Source organism: Rhinolophus hipposideros (genome assembly GCF_964194185.1).
Source record: "Rhinolophus hipposideros genome assembly, chromosome: 7".
In the NCBI taxonomy this organism is placed as follows: Eukaryota; Metazoa; Chordata; class Mammalia; order Chiroptera; family Rhinolophidae; genus Rhinolophus; species Rhinolophus hipposideros.
Window position 1 is genome coordinate 26,165,185 of NC_138053.1, and position 19,161 is coordinate 26,184,345.

Consider the following 19,161-nt stretch of genomic DNA (forward strand, 5'->3'; position numbering starts at 1 on the left):
TCTTAGCTCGTTTCATGTCCCAGATTTGCAGGATGCAGGTACACACATGCCCACCCAAGTTAAATTTTTCTTTACCGGTTTTAATATTCAAATTATTCTGACACGTTGATAATCAAATATGAAGCCAAAGATAATTTTCATTATCTGATGATGATTTTTATTAATATTTTTCTAGCTTTTTTACAGTTCGGCATATACAGATTACAAATTGATTAATCTCTTTACTGTATGAGTCACCCAAAACAAGTCCAAACTTCCTAGTTAGCATGTATCGTTTGCCTGGCTACCCCATACAAACCTCTAGAATATTTACGCTTCACCCTCCTCCATCTCCCAGCTTTGAAGCAACTCTCCTAGAGCCACTGAGCTGTGTGGTGGTCAGGGCCAGCAGGCTGGCCAGCTGCCTCCAGACCCCTCTTCCTACCCGCTTTACCTTGTGGATCAGCTCACATGGACCTTCTCAGCATCATGCTTTGGCTTTTTGTCCTCCTCATTTTTGTCCTGGAATGCACGGAATCTGACCACAATCTGCCCGTCCTAATTGGCTCAGAAGGCCCCATGGGCAGTGTGTTGCTGGGAAGGTTGCTAGACTCCAAACTCCAAGGTGATCCCAAACCCACAAGCGAATCGCACCACTAGCCCATCAGCCACTTGCTTTCTAAAACTACCTTTTCTAATTAGAATTGAGCTGAAGAAGGAGTAACTTATTCACAAAGAAACACTACACCACCCTACCCCTGAAGATGTTTAATATGTACAAAATACGATTTAAGAACTACTCTAGAGGACCATGCACATGATAAGATTTATCTTTTATTAGAGATCTTATATTACATAGTCCCAAAAAAGATATAAAATCTTCCAAGAGAAAATATCAAAACCTGTTGATTCCAAGGTAAGCAACATAATCAAAATGAAAGCAAAGATTTTCTTCTAGACAAAGGAATGCGAAAACATTTCGGCACAAGTACAACAAAGACATGGAAAGGTAATTACAATGTTTTACAACACACTTTACAGCATTTAATTTTAATCAGTATTTGTAGAAAACAAGGGTGCTGAGTTCTCAAACACTGCAGTTATAATCCAAAATTAAAATTTCCAAAAAAAAAAAAAAAAAAAACAAAGGAGAAAGTAATGAACTACTTGGTCAACTGATATCTGTGATAATAAACGTAATAAAACCGAGGCACACAAATATGCCACCAAGATCACAACTGAAGTGTATGGTTTTTAGTGTGTGCCAGACACTCAATTGATTAATCAGTTCTTGACCACAGCCCGAAGCAAAAGCATCCTCTCTTCATTTCCCTGATAATTTATTCTAAAGATGAAAAGCAGAAAGTTGCTGGCTAAAGAGAATTTCTGCTTTACCTGTGAACAGTTGGTGGCAACACACTCTGAATAAGACCTGACTGACATGGGACAGATCAATCTTAAACAACCCAAAGTGGCAAAACCACTGTTATTGCATCAAGATTTTTTATTTCAACTGATCAGAATTTCCAGAATGAGTAAAGCACACCCATTTAACCACAGAACACAGTGAACTCCCATAGGAAGGCTTTACTTTTAAGATGCAACGAAAAGACTGATCTTATTCCTGGAATGTCCTTCTGGCAATCCTAATATCTACAGATGCCCACAAAAAGAAAGTGTTTTGTTTATAGCTGTTTATCCCCCCAAAATGAGGAAAGAAACTTACAGTACATGTTTATTGCATGAAATTACTTCCTTGTAATATCTTTATCAATACCAGTATTGTTTCCTTAATTATTAAAGGTGAAGGAAGTTTATGAATTTAACATAACTTAACAATAATCTTAGGAGCTGCATCTTAAAAATCCAGATGATAATCAGACTACCTGGTGAAACGGAAATTAGGTTTTAATTTGTCTATAAAGATGTTGGAATGACAGGAGGCACGTGAAGTTTAAAGTCAGGTAATGTTAAATCTATTAGTTAACACAAAGAGAATTTTCAGAAGTGTACATATTCAAAGAATCCTTTCTATACCCAAACTGAATGTTCTAAATGTTGCTAATGTGGTTTTTATTGTAATGTCAAAGTTAACAATGATCCCAAATAAATTTTACCAAATATACTGTAATGGCACATGGGCTTTGAACTTCACCTTGAGGTTAGCACACACATACAAAAGTTTGGAATTCACTGAACAAACATATTCTTTAATATGATAAATCATGGTGAGCTACATATATGTGGGTTTCAAAAAAGGGTCTATTTTAAAGCATTCTCTCTTCAATATGGTTAATTCCTCTGAAATGGAAACAGTATGTGGATTTTTGTTATGAAATCCTTGCTTCAAGTTGCAGTCTCCTTGGCAGCAGCATATTTTAATTAACAATATTTTTCTTCCTTGTTTTGTTTTCTGAAATCTCAGTACATTCAAATAGTCAAAATGTTTAGAGTGATATCACCACAAATTTAACAAAACAGATCAGAAGGTAGCCAGCATGTCAGGCAACATTTTTACAATTTATGTGTCATAGAAAGTACCCACATCCTTTTCCTACCCCCATTTTCCCTCTTCCCCAGACAGTAATATGGACACCAAAAGATTTAACAAGACTTATAAAAAAATAAGGCACATTTATTTTGATATGGTATTTTTTAAAATAGAAAACCCCTTCTCTGAACATCTGTATTCAAATGAGCTGTGTAAAAAGACACCTTGTGGTACCTAAAATAGGTTATGGTACCTATGGAATTGCTTCTTGTATTTTAGTGACAATGGAATAAATTGCACCTATCCCACATTGTCAAGTAATGAAAATATGCCTCTTATTCTACTACTGAATGATTCAAAATCTGTTATTTCTGGAAATACTTACAAAGGGTAGGAAGGGAGGGGTCAAGTGGTACATTAGAAAAAGGTGTGAAAATCAACTATGTATATCATAAGGGTTGATGGATTGCACTTTTCCACATATTTCAACACACACAAATTTTCTAACGTGTATGAATGATTGCAACCATTTTGGCCATTAGCTATTACCTACCACCTTATTCCATTTTGATAAAAAATGGACATTTTGTAAAATTATCAAGGGACTAGCCACATGAATACTCACAATGATCTCTTCACAACCCCCAATACAGATATAATTAGTTAGCATTTAACCTGAGATACAATCTGTTGAGAGGCTGTCTTTAGATATTTCTTTGCTTGTTGCATTAATTCATACTGATGGTGGTAGTTGATGGAAGGAACTTAAAAAAAAAAACAAAACTGGTTGATAGCATGGCTTTTTTTTTCTTACTATACTGGTTCAAAAAAATAAAAAAATTAACAGAATGTATGTTCTCACAGTAGCCAGAAGCTAAAATAATGTGCTTCTTTATTGCACGTCAAATTAAGAAGTATATAAAAGCCAATACTTCCCAATCCAAATCTGAAAGCCAGGTTCACCTCAGCTGGATTCGGAATGTGCTGATTTCCATGGCACTCATGTTGATCTCACTTATATTTCGAGCGTCTGGAGGTGAATGCATCAAGGATAATGATGACGGTATGAGACTGGCAACAGTAAACTTCTTAAAAAGTTTCTGAACCAGTATCTAAAAGATAAATAATAAAAATTTGCATATTTAGATCAACTTTGAAAAAGGATTAGTAATGCATCTTTATAATCAGTGAAAAATAGTATGAGACACAGTAAAACAAAATATTTGAAATTTCATTGCAAAAAATGAGGCAGGGAGGGCGAGTAAATGTACTCGTGCGTGCTTAAATATATAGACCGTCCCTGGAGAGAGATGGAAGAAACTGGTAACAGGACGAGGGTGACTTGTGCTGCATTCCCGTTCTGCACTGCTTGAGAACTTAACGTGCAGGGGCCACTTTTTCAGTAAGAGAAAGGACATGTATTGGCCAACAAACTTTGAAAACATCTCATCTTCTTTCAGCCAACACTGACCCTTAAGAGAGGTGGTTCTCAACCATTCTTTCCTGTTTCCAGCAGAGCTAAGAGACAGGACACAGCCCTGCCACAAGAAGGCTCCTTACGTCAGTGAGTCCCATTTATCGGGAAGGGAGGTTGTTTGAATATGTCTCCCTGGATCCTATAATCCTCTTAAGACTCAATGCTTTAATGTCTGACTGCAAATGTTCACAATGAAGTATACTAGAATCATCAACAATAAGGCAGAGGTGCAAATCTAATTTAAAAAATAACAAATATATCAGTGCTGTTTCAGCACCAACTCCATGCAGGGTGAGGTAAAAGAAATGGAGCTTATCTAAGCAGACTTAGGCTCCCTCTAGTATTTTCTCTTCTTTTCAGATCCTATGCACATGCTAATTTGTAGGGTTGAAACCCATACTTGATTTTAGGTGTTACAGCATAATGGTTAGACATTTATATAATTTAAGAAGTGATCCCCCTGACTAGTCTAGTACCCACCTGGCACTATACATAGTTATTACCGTATTAGTGACTATATTCCCTATGTTTTACTTTATATCCCCACGACTATTATGTAACCACCAATCTGTACTTCTTAATCCCTTCACCCTTTTCACCCTGCCCCTATTGTGCACATTGTTAGCTATATTTTAATAAAAATCTTATGCGTATATATACAGAAAGTGCCAAAAAATGTATACACATTTTAAGAAAGGAAAAACTGTATTAAAAGTGTAATAATATATACTAATCACGAAAGATGACTACAAGTCATGTATATACATTGTTTGGGCACCCCTGGTCTACTTGAATCAGGTGTACAGCGGATCTACAAGGTTTTGGACAAGAGCTGGGTCAGCTGAGCTGCCTGGTGGGGCAAACCTGCCTGTGTGAACCAGCCCGACTGTGTTCTCGGAGTGACAGCCTCCCCAGAGCCAGAGGCAGAAGACTGGAGGTTTGTTTTCTTCCAAGGAGAGGTGTGATGGAACTGTGAGCAAGACCAACTTGAAATCAAAAATGGGCAGCCAGCAAGCAGTGGTCAGCCAGAGTATCTGTTTGGTCTGCACAGGGTGGACTTCTATGCAAATCTGGCTTCATCAGCATTTGTAAACCTGCATGTTTCCCCGGGGAATCATGATTGGAACTGAGTACAGCTGCCTTAGGGGCAGTTGCTGAATTAGTCCACTGGCCACAGTCTCCTTGCTCCTTGTGTCTCCCTACTGCGGCCCTAATCCGCTTTAGTTAATATAAAACGTGCCTTGGCCCCTCTAGGACTCATGCTTGCCATTGGTGAACTAGATCCTACATCAATACGTCCAGGAGAGGAGGGCGTATGTGGGGTGGCTGGGGAGAAGATGCTTGTAGGTGGGAAATGAAGGCCTAAGGATCAATGAGAGTGTTGTCTTCCACCGAGCACATGCTCCGGCTGTGCATTTTGATACTGACGAGGAGAGGAGACTAAAGGTTGAGAAAGTGCTTTCTTAAGATGGGGAGACTTGAGCTTATTTGCAGCTGAGGGGAACAAGTCAGGGAAAAGGCAATGACACATTATTGTCAGGATTACTTGCGGAAAGGAAGGATTTCAGAGCACACTGATTCAATAAGCAAAACAATAACAACAACAACAAAACCTCTCACCTTTCCCTGGGTTGTGGAGCAAAGCAGCCCCGTGTCTCTGCTGGAGAAGCGGCAATCAAACCCCTTCCTGTGGAGGATCAAGGCCGCCTCATCCGATTGCTTGCCATCCACCTGCGAATGAGCAGAGTGCCAACATGCCACAGTGACTTTAAAACAAACACTGCCACGACTGCACCCTCCGCTGTCTTGATGTATCTCCAAACCACACAGGCTCATTTGATTAAGCAGGGAAGCCAGGCAAAAGCATTTCCTTTCAGCTTCCGTGAGCAGTGCCCTCATCCACCTGCTGCAGCCCGGACCCCTCCCCCAAGGAGTCAGGTGATAGTATGTTCTAGGTTCCCAAGTCACCTCAGGCTGTGGTCTCCCCACAGTTCTTGAGGACTTCGGTTTCCTTTCATCCACATATTATACACTGTTTTATCAAAGTTTCTTCAAATAAAGCATTTCATTTTTATTTATTTTTAACACATGTATCAGTTGAATAAAGTACCCAAATTCAGTCCTTATCAGGTCACTGAATGACATTATCATCCACCTTAAAACTGAAACATGTTTCTTTATCAAATACTAATTTTTTGCTAATTAAATTAACATTTTCACCTTTAACGTATTACTAAATTTATTATTATCTAAATTAAGTTCATTATTTTTATATGAGACATCTGAATTAGTTATGCTTATCACTTGCTAGGCCAACCACATTTATTAGCTTGGAGTATCATTTAAATTCATATTACAGAAGCTATTCTTGTGCAGGCAAAAAGAAAAATACTAAACATGACAAGACAGCTATAGAGGTCAGTAGAGGCATACCTCGTTTTATTGTGCTTTGCAGACATTGTTTTTTACAAATTGAAGGTTTGTGGCCACCCTGAGTCGAGCAAGTCTATCGGTGACATTTTTCTGACAGCATTTTCTCCCTTTGTGTCTGTGTCATATTTTGGTAGTTCTCGCAATATTTTAAACTTTTTCATTATTATATTTGCTGAGATGCTTCAGTGATCAGTGATCACTGATGTTATTAGGGCAAGACCCTCCACCAGCAAAAAGAGATTACAATTTGCTGATGGTTAAAAATTTGTAATGGTGAAGTATTTTTCAATAAGGTATGTATATTGTCTTTTTAGACATAAGGCTATTGCACACTTAATAGACTATAGTAGCGTGCAAAGTTAACTGTTATATGCGCTGGGAAACCAAAACATTTGTGTGACTTACTTTATTGAAATATTCGCTATATTGCGGTGGTCTAGAACCAAACGCGCAATATCTCTGAGGTCTACCTGTATACACTTTATTGCAATCACATTTCTTATATTCATTGAAGTCATAAATGGTTCAGGACTTTTAATATTTTAAATAACAATTATCTTGATAAATCTTATGTTTCTTAAAGTGGGAAGATGTTTATGGTAATAAGCAAAATGAATGAAAACTCCTTGGAAAAATTAAATGTAGTTATTCAAGGATAGCCGTGCGCTGCCTGGCACTGATATGGTGATGAAAATAATCCTTTCTTTTCCTTCCGTGGCCACAGATATGAATATGCCCCAATTCTTGAACATCCTCAACAAGGGGCAAGATTTTTTAATGTGCTATAGAGACGTCTTTTCTGGCTAGCTGTCAGCACTCCCACCACTGATTTGATTTTTATGTGCCTGAACAATTTACAGCCCTCCTCACCTCAGATTCTTGGCTGGAATAACCTGTTTTATGACATGTCACACTGGTATTTTGCAGTGGCACTGCTAAGATTTTGTTTGAAGGAAGAGAAAATAGTCATTTAAGGAATTCTGAGTCCTCGCAGGACGACACGATATACACAGCAAGTTGAAATCACAGGATAAAGATTTCTAATGAAATTTCCATAGATTTCACACAATCTCAAAATAGCACCTAAGAAATCCTGAAAATCTTTCCTTTATTATATACATGAGATATCCAGAAGAATAACAAAGAGGACTCTGTCACGTGCCAATTGTGAACCCTTAGAATACTCTTTTAATCTTCCGAAGCATCAGTTTCCTCATCTGTAAAATGGAGCTAATGCACGTCCACCTTCTTCATGGAGTCACGGTATTGAGTTAACCTGCTGAAAATACCATGGAGTCATGGTATTTGACTCTAGGAGAGCAAAGAGATTTTGAAAAACCTATTTTTACATTCATTAATGTATAAGTAATATCTGGAGCTCAGAAAAGAAGGGGAGGATGTGGGGAAGACAATTCACACATTTTGAAACTGCACCAAGCACTGTGCTAGGTGAGTTTCAAATGAAGTGTTGTTGTAAAACAGATGCGACCACAGTTGCAGCTGAATCTGTGCAGGAAGGCTTGGATGTCCCCGAGTCGCACAGGGAAAATCCATTACACAACTTATTTCAGGTGATAAACCAACACGCAGCTCCTCAGTGAAGCGGGGCCTGTGAGGCTTCTCTAGTGACTGGATAGAGGGTGGGAGAAGGGGGTCTGCCTGCAGAACAAAGCCCACAGGCTGAGAGAAAGCAAGATCAGAGGCAAGGTTTTGTTCCACCACAAACCAGTTATGTGACTGCAAATATCACTTCGCCTTTGAAAATTCAGGGAACTACGTCAGAGTTGTGGCTTGAGGGTCAGCCACAGTGATAGTAACAGTAATTGCAGCTGACACTTACTGAGCACTTGCTGTATGCCAGACCCTGTGCAATGGTTTCCATGGATTAACTCATTTCATCTTAACCTCTGAAGTCGTTGAGGTGACATACAAGTTTGCATCAATTTATGTAAATGTACAGGAACATCCCTACCACAAAGCATTCTCTCATACTCAAATAGCAGTTATCTCTAATGACTCTATATTAGCCCTTCATGATCTTTTCCCAAGAATGGTTAGTGTATTCTCTGTCCCATGATTATTGAGTAGACAAGAGAAAAACAGGCAGTGTATTCCTCAACATTTTCTACACTATCGCTCCCCTTTTGTTCCCATGCAAATAGGTAGCATAAGGTTTTGGATAGGGAACTGGAGTCAGACATGCTGAGTGTACCTCCCAGCATCACCTTTACTGCCTTTAAAAAGTCAGTGTGACCTTAAAAGTCACCTACCATCACTAGGTCAGTTTCCTCTTCTATAAGACGGAGTACAAGTATTGCCTACCTTCACAGTGTTGTTGTGAGAGCTAAAAAGGCTCTCAGAAATAGGCTCAGCATGATGCCTGGCACAGAGACAACTTTAGGTATGTTGTTTCAAATAAAATATGAGGCATTATTAACAAAGTATATAAGGAATACAAGTCAAAATGATATCAAGATTTACTCTGGTAATAAATGTCAATGTTCTCCCATTTATTAAAAAATGTGCCGACATTTTTACGTCATTATTAGTAACAATCACAACTGGACATGACTGAACTGTTCTAGTTGAGAACCTTTATTTTTCAAGCACTATGCGCCAGATGCTGTTCTCAATGCTTTACAAGCATCACCTCACTTAATCCACCTCTCTAAGGTGCGTACTATTACCATTGCCATGATATGAATGAGAAAATCGGGACTCTGAGAATTAAGGGACATGCTGTGTCACCCAGATGGCAGGTAGAAGGGATTCACTGAAATCCTGACAGTTTGACTCCAAAGTCTGTGCTCCAAACAACTCTATTTTCCTGCCTTTGCTCTAACGAGGAACTGGTGCTCACAGAGGTCAGCTGGGAGGAAAGGGGAGGACTACTTTTGACATAACATAACAAAAGCCTATAGACTAAAGGAGATCACCCTCTGATGTGAGGCTGCTAAAAGGGAGCATTTAATTAATGGACCCAGCAGAGCTAAAACCATGATTTATCATGTTTCAATTCAGAAAGTAAGTTTTAGAAATTATAATCTCTATCCATCCACCCATCCATTCCATTTTAAACAGGATTTAAGTCCATTCTGAAAAGTACACATGCATATGACAGTCTCTCCTAAGAAATAGGCAAGCGCCTATTTCTACCAAAATGCATGAGAACCCAAAATGTGAGATTTGTGCTATTCCTGTCTCACAACAAAAGAAATTGATTTGCTTATTAGTAATGTTAGGATCATAAATCAGTAAACTCCTGGAAATTACTGTAAACACTATACGTTCACACATTTTTTTTTTTCTGAGAAAAGAGGAGCTATAAATTAGACCAAATTCTCCAGGAGGATGTGACCCCCACCATCCTCATAGTATGTGTAAGGTGTATATAGATTAAGGCATGGCTAACCACCTGGTGGGAAAATTTCTCCTACCTGCTCAGATTCTTTAAAAATGCCTAGCAATACTCATATTTCAGTGCATTCTGACAGCTGGAAAGGTTAGGAAATTGCAAACTCTATTGTAAGTTCTGAAACAGGAAATAACCAGTAGAAATTCATTTTCCAGGGCACTCATTAAAATGTCCTATAACAGTTATCCTGTTTTGATCAACAAGATAACATGACAGAAAGGGAAAGGTGAATGGTGGTTCTTAGATATGTACAACAAAGGGATTTTTCCCCCCCACAATTTTCACCTTTCCAGAAGCTAAGGAGATCAATAAAGCACCAATCAATTCTTATAAGAAAGGTAAAATAAAGTAAAAACTGTAAACCATCTCTTATAAGAAATGAAGGGGGTGGTGTAAACAAGTCAGGATAGAAAATCTTATATAGTAAGTGATGCTGATGTTGAAATGATTGGTTAACTATTTTCAAGAAACAGTTAAGCACAAACCAAAAGAAATTCTATACAGAATAAAGAGTTAAACACAGATATAGAGGTAGATATAAAGCTATACATACATAAATACATAAAAATACATACGAACATAAAAGAAGTAGAAGTAATCTGAAAAAACGATAGTTAAGTTACATATCATTGATCAAAACATCAAAGCAAATTGGCTCTGGGAAGCCTAGCCCAATGGCTTAATCAAGGTCTTCCTTGTCCCTGGAATGTTAGCATTCCAGGCTGGACCTATAATTCTAGCCTACAGAATCCTGATTCATGGTCCTTCCTCCCATGAGATTCTCCCGGCATCCTCTCTACCAAGATTCCTTTCTCCCTTAATCATGACCCTTTCCCAATGACATGGCTTTCCCATTTAGTGCACATGACCAGTGTTCCAGTTCCCCAGTTTTCAAACTTTTACAGAAGCTTCTTTTTAATACCTCAAGTTCTTGACAGTGCAAGAAAAGAGAGTGGTAAAGAGAAGAAAGTTGGGGACCGAGCCTATAGGATGAGAAGACTAACAGTTAAATTTCTAGACAGTGGCTGGAACATGTTGGGGTGACCAGCATGCTGTGAGGAGGGGTTTCAAGAGATATTTGTTCCCCTCTTCAGCCGACTACAAATGTACAGGACATATAATTATTTTTTTTCCAAAAATATACATGAAGTAGAAAAGCAAGATATGCTTACATAAAAACATAACATTATCTACCCATATAGAACAATTCCTGAAAAACCAGACTTTGAGGAAAAGATTTAGCAACCCTTAAAAAGTCAAATACTACCTACCCGCTGAGGCCATGTACACTACTCAGATTCAGCAGACCTGGATATGTGTCCTGATTTTGCCTTTTACTGCTGGACAGTTTTATTTTCATTACTTAATTTTTCCAGCCCTTACTTTCCCAATTTAGCAAAAGGAAATAACTCAATTAGGAGGAGAGTTTTTTAAAATTACTAATTCCTAGGCTCTCCACCCCAGACCTACACAATCAGAATCTCAGAGATGGAGAAATTTGTAAAAGTCTCTTTTCTGAAGTCTCCCCAGTATGACCTGGACACAGTGACTCTGAGGACCGGAAGCTGGAACTGGTGAACCACCGCAGTGGGTTAGCCCATCTCCAGCCCCCCAGGTCCCCCACTTCTCACTGTTGTTTGAGCCCATCACTCCTTTCTCCATGAGGACTATGGGAGGCTGAGGTGTAGAACTGAAGAACATTCAGACAGCAGCCTGGGTGATGGGGAAGCAGGAGTGTCCCCATCCTGCTGCTGATAGAGGACACCAGGCTAGAAGAGAGAAGTGTCCTTATCAATACAAGGTGGTCCTCAGGCAGATTATTCATGGAAACACTGTGAGGTGGTGGTTAGGAAAATGCTTACTTAGACATAGGCCATGTAGACCTCCGGTTTTGCTTGGAACCCAACCCCTAGGTTGACATTATTTCAATGGGGAAAAATGCATTGCGATCTCCAGTGAATAACTCATTACTGTATGCTGAGAACTGCCAGCGTACAACAGGAACACAATCCAAAATGTACAGGTCTGACTTCTGGATTTATGCATTGAGTCATTTTTGTCTTTCTTTTAGAATAACCATGGAATTACACTTGACACCTTTTAAGCACCAAGCTTTCTTCAAAGCAATATGTCTATCAGCTTCCTTCGATGATTATTTTCCTGTTATCAGAGGTTAGAGGACAGAGAATAATTCTTTAAAGAAGCGATTTTTGAATGGACCAATCAATCCCTTTGAATTAATAGTGAGCTTGTAAACAACCATTAGAAATATGTGCTAAGTGTCAAAGGCTAACATAGGAACTTTTAACAATTGATATAATGCAGACAGCCCCAAATATTTAGTTCTGATCATGTGCCAGAATGATTGTTATCATTAGGCGTTAACATTTCAGTTCTTAATCTTCTGGTCAAATATCTAAGTTGTTCAATTGCTTTGTATGCCCTCTGCTAAAACCCTAGTTTGCACCTGAGCTAGCATACCCTGTAAACATCATCAGGATAACAATGCATGTTCACAAAGCACTTCTGTTTTCAAAGGGCTTTCACAGCATTATTTCTTGTTTCTCACAACAGACCTGAAGTAGGCATAGCTGATAGCAGCCCCATTTTATAAATGGTAGCTGAGTCAGCAGTCACGCAGCCAGCAGGGAGCGAAGGTGGCACACCTGTTCAAAGGTGAGAAGAGACATGGAAAGCCAAGTGGCCAAGTGAGTGAGGCCAGACTATATAGGGCTTGAATGCTCAAGGGCTGAACCAATTTGGTAGGCAATGGGATTTTTCATCTGAGGAGTGATTGGATTAGTGTGGCAGGAAGGTGGCCAACAGCAGGGAGAATGAAAGGAGCAGGCAATCACTATAAAGAGGTGATCTGGAAAACAAGTGCCGGCCTTGGATTGTCCAGGGTAATCCACTGACTTCAGTCAGCTGAAGCTGCTTCCAGAAAACAATCACTTTCGAGCAATCTTTGGAAGGAGTCATCTACAAGTGAGGCTAAGGAAGAGTGGCCACTGTGCACCCCAGAAGTCCCAGAATCCTTCAGGCTGCTAATGTCCTCTACCATGTATGCCTGGAGGTGGCAACCTGAGGCCCAGAGTCTTTGGTGCCCTCTACTCTATCCCTCTCTTTCTTTAGTTCCTGACTTTATGACAGGTTAGCTCAGGGAGGCTGTCCCTCACTATTGTGTTCTTACTCAGCCAAAAGGTAGACACACAAAGACTGTAGCAGAATCCTATCAAGAACACTCACAAGACTTCGCTCATTCAACAAATCATTAGTGAGTCCCTACTACTATATGCACGTACTATTGTAGGTAGGGAGATATAATAAGGCATATAATAAGCCCCGCTTTCATCAAGCTTCCATCGGACCACATCTCCTGCCTTTGGGCTTTTATCCTTGTTCTTTACTTTGTCTGGACCACTCTACCCCCTGAAATCTGTGTGTCTCTTATTCCCTGACTTCCTTCAGAATTTTTTCCTCATTATCACCTTTTTTGTGGGGCCCGCTCCAATCACCCTATTCAAACTTGCATCACCTTCTAGAATTGCCCTTCTCTTTTTTCTTCATAACGCTTATCTCCAACTAACATGTCATAGGTTTCTCTTATTTTTCTTCTTTAATTATTTCACTCCTCCCACTAGAATCTAAGCTCCGGAAAGGCAGGAGCTATTGTCTGTTTTGTTCATGACTGTATTCCTAGTGTCTTTGGCAGTAAAACTGGCACCTAGCAGGCATGAAATAAATCTTTCAAGTTCACTCACATGATCAAACAAGCCTCTGACACACAGAGATACACACACAGGCCTCTAACATTCCCTTGTATTCATTACAAACCATATGTATACCCTTTCCTACACAGTCACGCATAAGTTCCTAATCTTGTACATAGTTTTAAAAGCCCTAAATGTCCAAATTTGTAAGCATTTTTTCTTACTTTATTTGTTTGTTTATAAACTAAACATTTTTTTTCTCCTCTTATGTTGTTTTCAAACATGAACATTCTGTTCTTTTCATATTCAGGCCATTTATTATAAGATATTTTCCCACAGAATCCATAACTACTTACTATTTCTAGCTAAGTGTATGTCAATTCACAACATCAAAACAGCTCTACAAAACATGAAAATGATGTCAAATGTCTAATCTTTATTCTTTTCAAATGCAATCTCTGACTTTAAAACTAGACATATATGTAAACTAAAGCAGTCTTACGGAATTAAAATTCTATACCTAATAAAACCTACCCTTGCTCTTTATTTTTACATTTCCCCAAATAGTTGGTTTCTCACTGCAAAGGTTTGGGTTGCAGTGATTTTCAGGAGAAAGTTATAAATGTACAAAGCCTCTCATACAGAAATAATTAAACATTTTGCTTTCTATTTCACTAGCTCCTGAGAAACACTGGTTAATAAGATGAAATGAATGGAAAATGCCAGTAGAGCTGACCTTAAGGCCTGGTTCTCCCATCTCCTAATTATGTGACCTCAGGCCAGCTTTAGCTTCCTTATCCAAAAGAAGAAGAAAGATGATATTCCCTAACCTGCTCACCATCCAGAACTTTTCTGAGAATGATAATAATAATAATAAAATTACTATTGGGATATGCTCTAAGCTATAGAGCAATAGTTAAATGTAAGGTATAACGATAAAAATGCAGTCCTCTTAATCAAAGCATAGTAAAACTTACAGTATTTTTTCTTCTTCCTACTCCCTTATATCAGGTATATTATAAAAAGTAATTTTTATAGATATGTTTTGGAGTATACCTTTGACTGTATTGTCCTCAGGTTAATCAGATGAATGTCACAAGGCAAAGATGACAGTAACGGAGAGAATTCACCCAGCATCTGAAGGGTGGGTACGGGGTTCTTTTCTGTCATTGAAAAGACAGGGTGATTCAGGAAAGAAGTTGTTATGTGGCTAAGGAGGGAAGGATAACTGACCGACTTCTTTTCTTCTTCCTGTCAGAAAAAAGAAAATGCTTAAGAGTTATGTATTTGCAGTTCTCATAATATTAATTGAATTACCTAATAGGAATTAAATAGAGAAGAAATATAAAAATATGCTGTTTGATTTTATTATATTTTATAAATAAGAGTCTTAGAAAAGGCATAGCAGATTACCAAGTTCAGTTCTAAACAATACAAGAAAACGAAGAGTGTCCACTGAACTCATATGCTTAGAAATATCTCTTTTCCATTGCTTCAATATTAAAAATTCTGATAACATTTTCCACAAAGATTTTAGGACTAGATAAACTTTTTAAAGAAATTCTCAACCTACCACAAAACTCTTAAGTAGATGGGTTGGGGTGTTCACGTATTTTGCACATCATCAAATGTTATCTCTTTTCCCTCAGGATTTACCCATCATATTCTCATGGTTTCATTTATACACTTAATTAGACCATAAAGCCATGTGTTGATCCAAAGTTATGTTTTATGAATGTTACCCATGATAGCATTTAAAAAAAAAACTCTCAAAATAAATAACGTTTTTAAATAACACAGGTGCATAACCAGATCATCCATTTTCTATAAATTTGGTAAATCATTGTTGCTTCACTCTATTCCCCAAACAGGAACTGTTATATATCTTATACAATTATCATTTATCTACATGATATACAATTATTCATTAAAATCTAAAAAATATTTTAGTCTTTGCAATGATGTGTACTTACAGACAAGTGTTTTAACATTAAATAAGTCTGCCAGGGCTGGGGACGTTCATACGGTGGATGACATGCACAATTAATTAAATTAATGACTAAGTAGAACCTTAACCAATAATACCTAAGATGTAAACGCAGACCCAGAAAAGCAAGAAGAGAAAATAATTTATACAGAAAGGTCTTTTGAACACCAGTGATATTTGTAGCAAATTTAATTTTGTATCTTATTTTTAAAATGACTATTTCACTGACATCTTCAGATGTTGCATCCTTTTTGTAATACAAGGCTCAAATGAAAGGCTTGGCTACTTATCTGTGTGAAAAGATAGGACTTATAGAAGATACAGAGCTTAAAATTCAAGAGTGTCAGATTAGCACTGAACAGAGGGTGTTAGTGAAGAGTGACAAGCATCTTGCCAGGAGCAAACTGTAGATGTCATTACAATTTAGACCATGGAGAGAGAGAGAGAAAAAAAAACACACAATTAAAGACAGCAGAGGGACACTGCAATAATAAGACACTGAGAAAAAGAAAACAAAAAGAGATCTCAAAGAGTTGTACAAAAATGTATCCATTCCATCTTCTTTTTTAAAGGAAAGATTAAATAAAGCATATGAAATAATATTCTCCAAAAATACTGAAATTTAATGCAGCTTGTAGAATAACATGACTAGAGAGGAAACATTTTCAACAAGACGCTTTAAATGTACTGCAAGATCAAAGAACTTCATAATCTAGGTCAAGATTGCTGACAAAATCACTTTTGAGTAATAAAGATGAAAAGTTCTAATAGAAAGGAAAACCCCTGCCTTATCAAATTCGGGAGGGGTTAAGTCCATTCGAGGTCAAGAAACATTCAGAAAAAGCTCTCTGGCTTTGTTCTACGCTCTTGGAGGAATCCCCAGATACTTCAGGGAGAAGATGGGGTATTTCTTGATGGATTATTTATATTTTAGAAGCAGTAATGTGCCATATTTACCTTTCTGCCAAACTCAAATCAGTTCACCTAATTTTCAATGCTTCCCCCAAATTCTCCACACATCAGAATGGCTTGGGGAGCTTTGAAAAAACATAGATCCCTATGGGGTGGGGCCCTGGGAAAGTGGGGCCCTGGGAAAGTGAAACTTAAATGCCCCCCTGCCTCAGGTGAAGTTCATGGAATCAGTCCCACACTGCTCTGTGGACTTGTGCTGGGAATTGCCAGCCCATACATCTTTCCAACATTCTAGAAGAACAGAGCTCCTTTTGGAATCAAAAGTATAAACCTCATCCTTTAACTCGTTTTTGATTAAAAACCAACATTCAGACTCAAAAACATGTTAATGAAAAGTCTTGTCAAAGGAACCAATATCATGCATATAAATACTCTGAGAATTCAAGAACTGTGCCATTCATTGACTGTACTAAGCAAGACAAGGAAGAGAAGTTTATAGAAGGAAAGGGGAGAAGTTTAGAGAAGAGAGGAAGTTCAGTGCCCTAAGAGCACCTTCAATACACAACATTGCCTGAAGCTGGCCAGGCCGGGTAGTGCAAAGTCTCACGGAAGGCTCCATCATTCACACACTTTCTTAACATATTTATAGCAACAAGGGGCTCAACAAAATATTTAACTGTTCAGTTATCACTGCTTTAATTAATCTCCTAGAAAGGTAATCTTTTAACTGTAACCTTATCATAATCCCAAAGTGTATAAAATGTGTTTGCTATTGGAAATTTTAAGTTTGTTTGAGCTATAAATGAATTCCCCAACCTTGTAACAACTAATATACAATTATAAACATTATTTGTTTTTTTGTTGGTTGGAAGGCTTGGGACTGCGCAAGTCTAGCTTTCTCCTTGCAGCATGTGTAAAATTAAAAATAGTTTCCAGCTTATTCTGATCCAAATCACACCAAATTGAGATCCTCTCCATTGGGTTCCAGCCCTTATTTCACAAGTCAAACTTCTTGTCAGGCTCCTTGGTGCCTTTCATTATGCCCACTTGAGTTACCTTACCCCAAAACATCAAAGATTTCCATTTCATCTACATCAAAACCTGCTAAATTATGTACGATAAGAAGATGTCATTTTTTTAGTCACCTTTATTCATTCAGTAGGACCTGACGACACACGGTGGGAACTTGATAATGTGTCAAGCAAATGCAACATAAATAAATAAAGAAAAATATTGTAGGGGAGAAGGATGGAATAAAAAGACAGAGTAAAAAGAAGAAAGAATGAAAATATGTTGAATCTAAAGATTTGGAGATAAATATCATATAGCACAAGCTGAAGCCTGGTGTTCTAATTTGACTACAGAAATGATAGGGTAGGTCTGCATGGTATTTTCCCCCCCAGTCAATTCTCAAAATAGAAAGAAAAAAATATTCCAGAAGATTTCACATTAAAATCATGAAAAACAATTTAAAAACACCCCCAAACGGGTAACTGTTCGTGTTTTTTTTTACCCCAAACAGTGGAAATTCAAGTTACCTTGGGCCCCCACATTCCCACGTGGAAACAATCACATGGAGCTGAGCGGTAGCTCCCAGGTGGATGTGTGTCATGTTCACCACAGGTCCTCTGGTTACTTTGCTGAAGCATTTGCCCCCAAACCTGACCCATCTCCCTCCTGCCATCACTCTCCTGAGCCCTATAAGCATTTGAGCTTTTCATCTGATTTCTCCTAACTTCCGTTCCTTATATGTAAAGAACTGGTTTCAAGAGGTAAAATGATACAACTGTAACAATTGAACACTTCCAGTGCTTCTAAGTCCAGTTTAATACTGCCTTTGCTATACCAGTCCTTCTCATTTCTAACTCAGTGCCTCCTTTACTATACTAGTTGCTAGCATAAAGATGGTAGGGAGCAAGAGTCAAAGAAACAAGTCGTAAAGGGTCAACGCCAAAGTGACAATTCCTATTTTCCATTTCCGTTGACCTTTGAGCATCATAACCATGGGTGATGGTCAACCTCATGAAGCCATAGTCCTCTGCCGGGCATTTGTACATCTCACAGCGATGATCATTTCAGTCCTTACACTCACTGCCTCTCTGTGGAACACTCGAGAACAGGACTCACTTCTATATAGCCACCCAGGAATACTCCCATGAGGCTCGGGCAAGCTCAAGGCTTCCCACTAAAATGCCTTCCTGTCCGGGGTATGTCTCCCCACCTCAGTTTCTACCATCAATATTTTAGACATTGAGTCTCTGTTGAAAATAAAAACACTTTGTAGAAAATGTAAGTTATATGATATGCAATATTTCTTTATCAAAAATCTTTCTAATCAATTTCACTAGAAATTAGAATGTATTTTCTCTTCTCTAGTTCGTTTTTTTATTTAGAAGAAACTATTGACTTAAGCCCAAGAATCTATAGCTGAGCAAATGAAAAATTTAACCAACATAGGATTATAAAAACATTGGATCAAATTTAAATCAATTAATCTCCGAGGAGTTTTAAAGGGGACTAAACAAATTATTTAACTTCTAAGTGAAAGCTTTATAGATCTGACATGAAAATCCTTATTGCCATAGTTAACAAGTTTTGCAAATTAGTGTCTATATATAGAGAAAAATCTTAAAGAGAGAAAAAAAAAACAGTAGCTGCCATCACTCCACATGATTTTCCTAGGTAGGTTTGGTCCTAAACCTACACTATCTTGTCAGTAATTGATTTAAACTATGAGTCCAAGAACTGGTATAAATC

General features: G+C 38.1%; 1 protein-coding gene across 2 annotated transcripts in view; it reads right to left on the reverse strand.

Annotated features, from left to right (window-relative positions):
* Positions 1–793: 793 nt before the first annotated feature.
* Positions 794–19,161, reverse strand: part of MAN2A1 (mannosidase alpha class 2A member 1) — a 166,153-nt gene continuing 147,785 nt past the window's right edge. For both annotated transcript variants that reach the window (XM_081054556.1, XM_081054557.1), the window contains exons 20-22: positions 14,562–14,756; positions 5,568–5,678; positions 794–3,582 (exon numbers count right to left, since the gene is read on the reverse strand). In XM_081054556.1, coding sequence (XP_080910682.1) covers positions 3,430–3,582; positions 5,568–5,678; positions 14,562–14,756 — 459 coding nt within the window. In that variant the 3' untranslated portion in view covers positions 794–3,429. The remainder of the gene's footprint in view (positions 3,583–5,567; positions 5,679–14,561; positions 14,757–19,161) is intronic.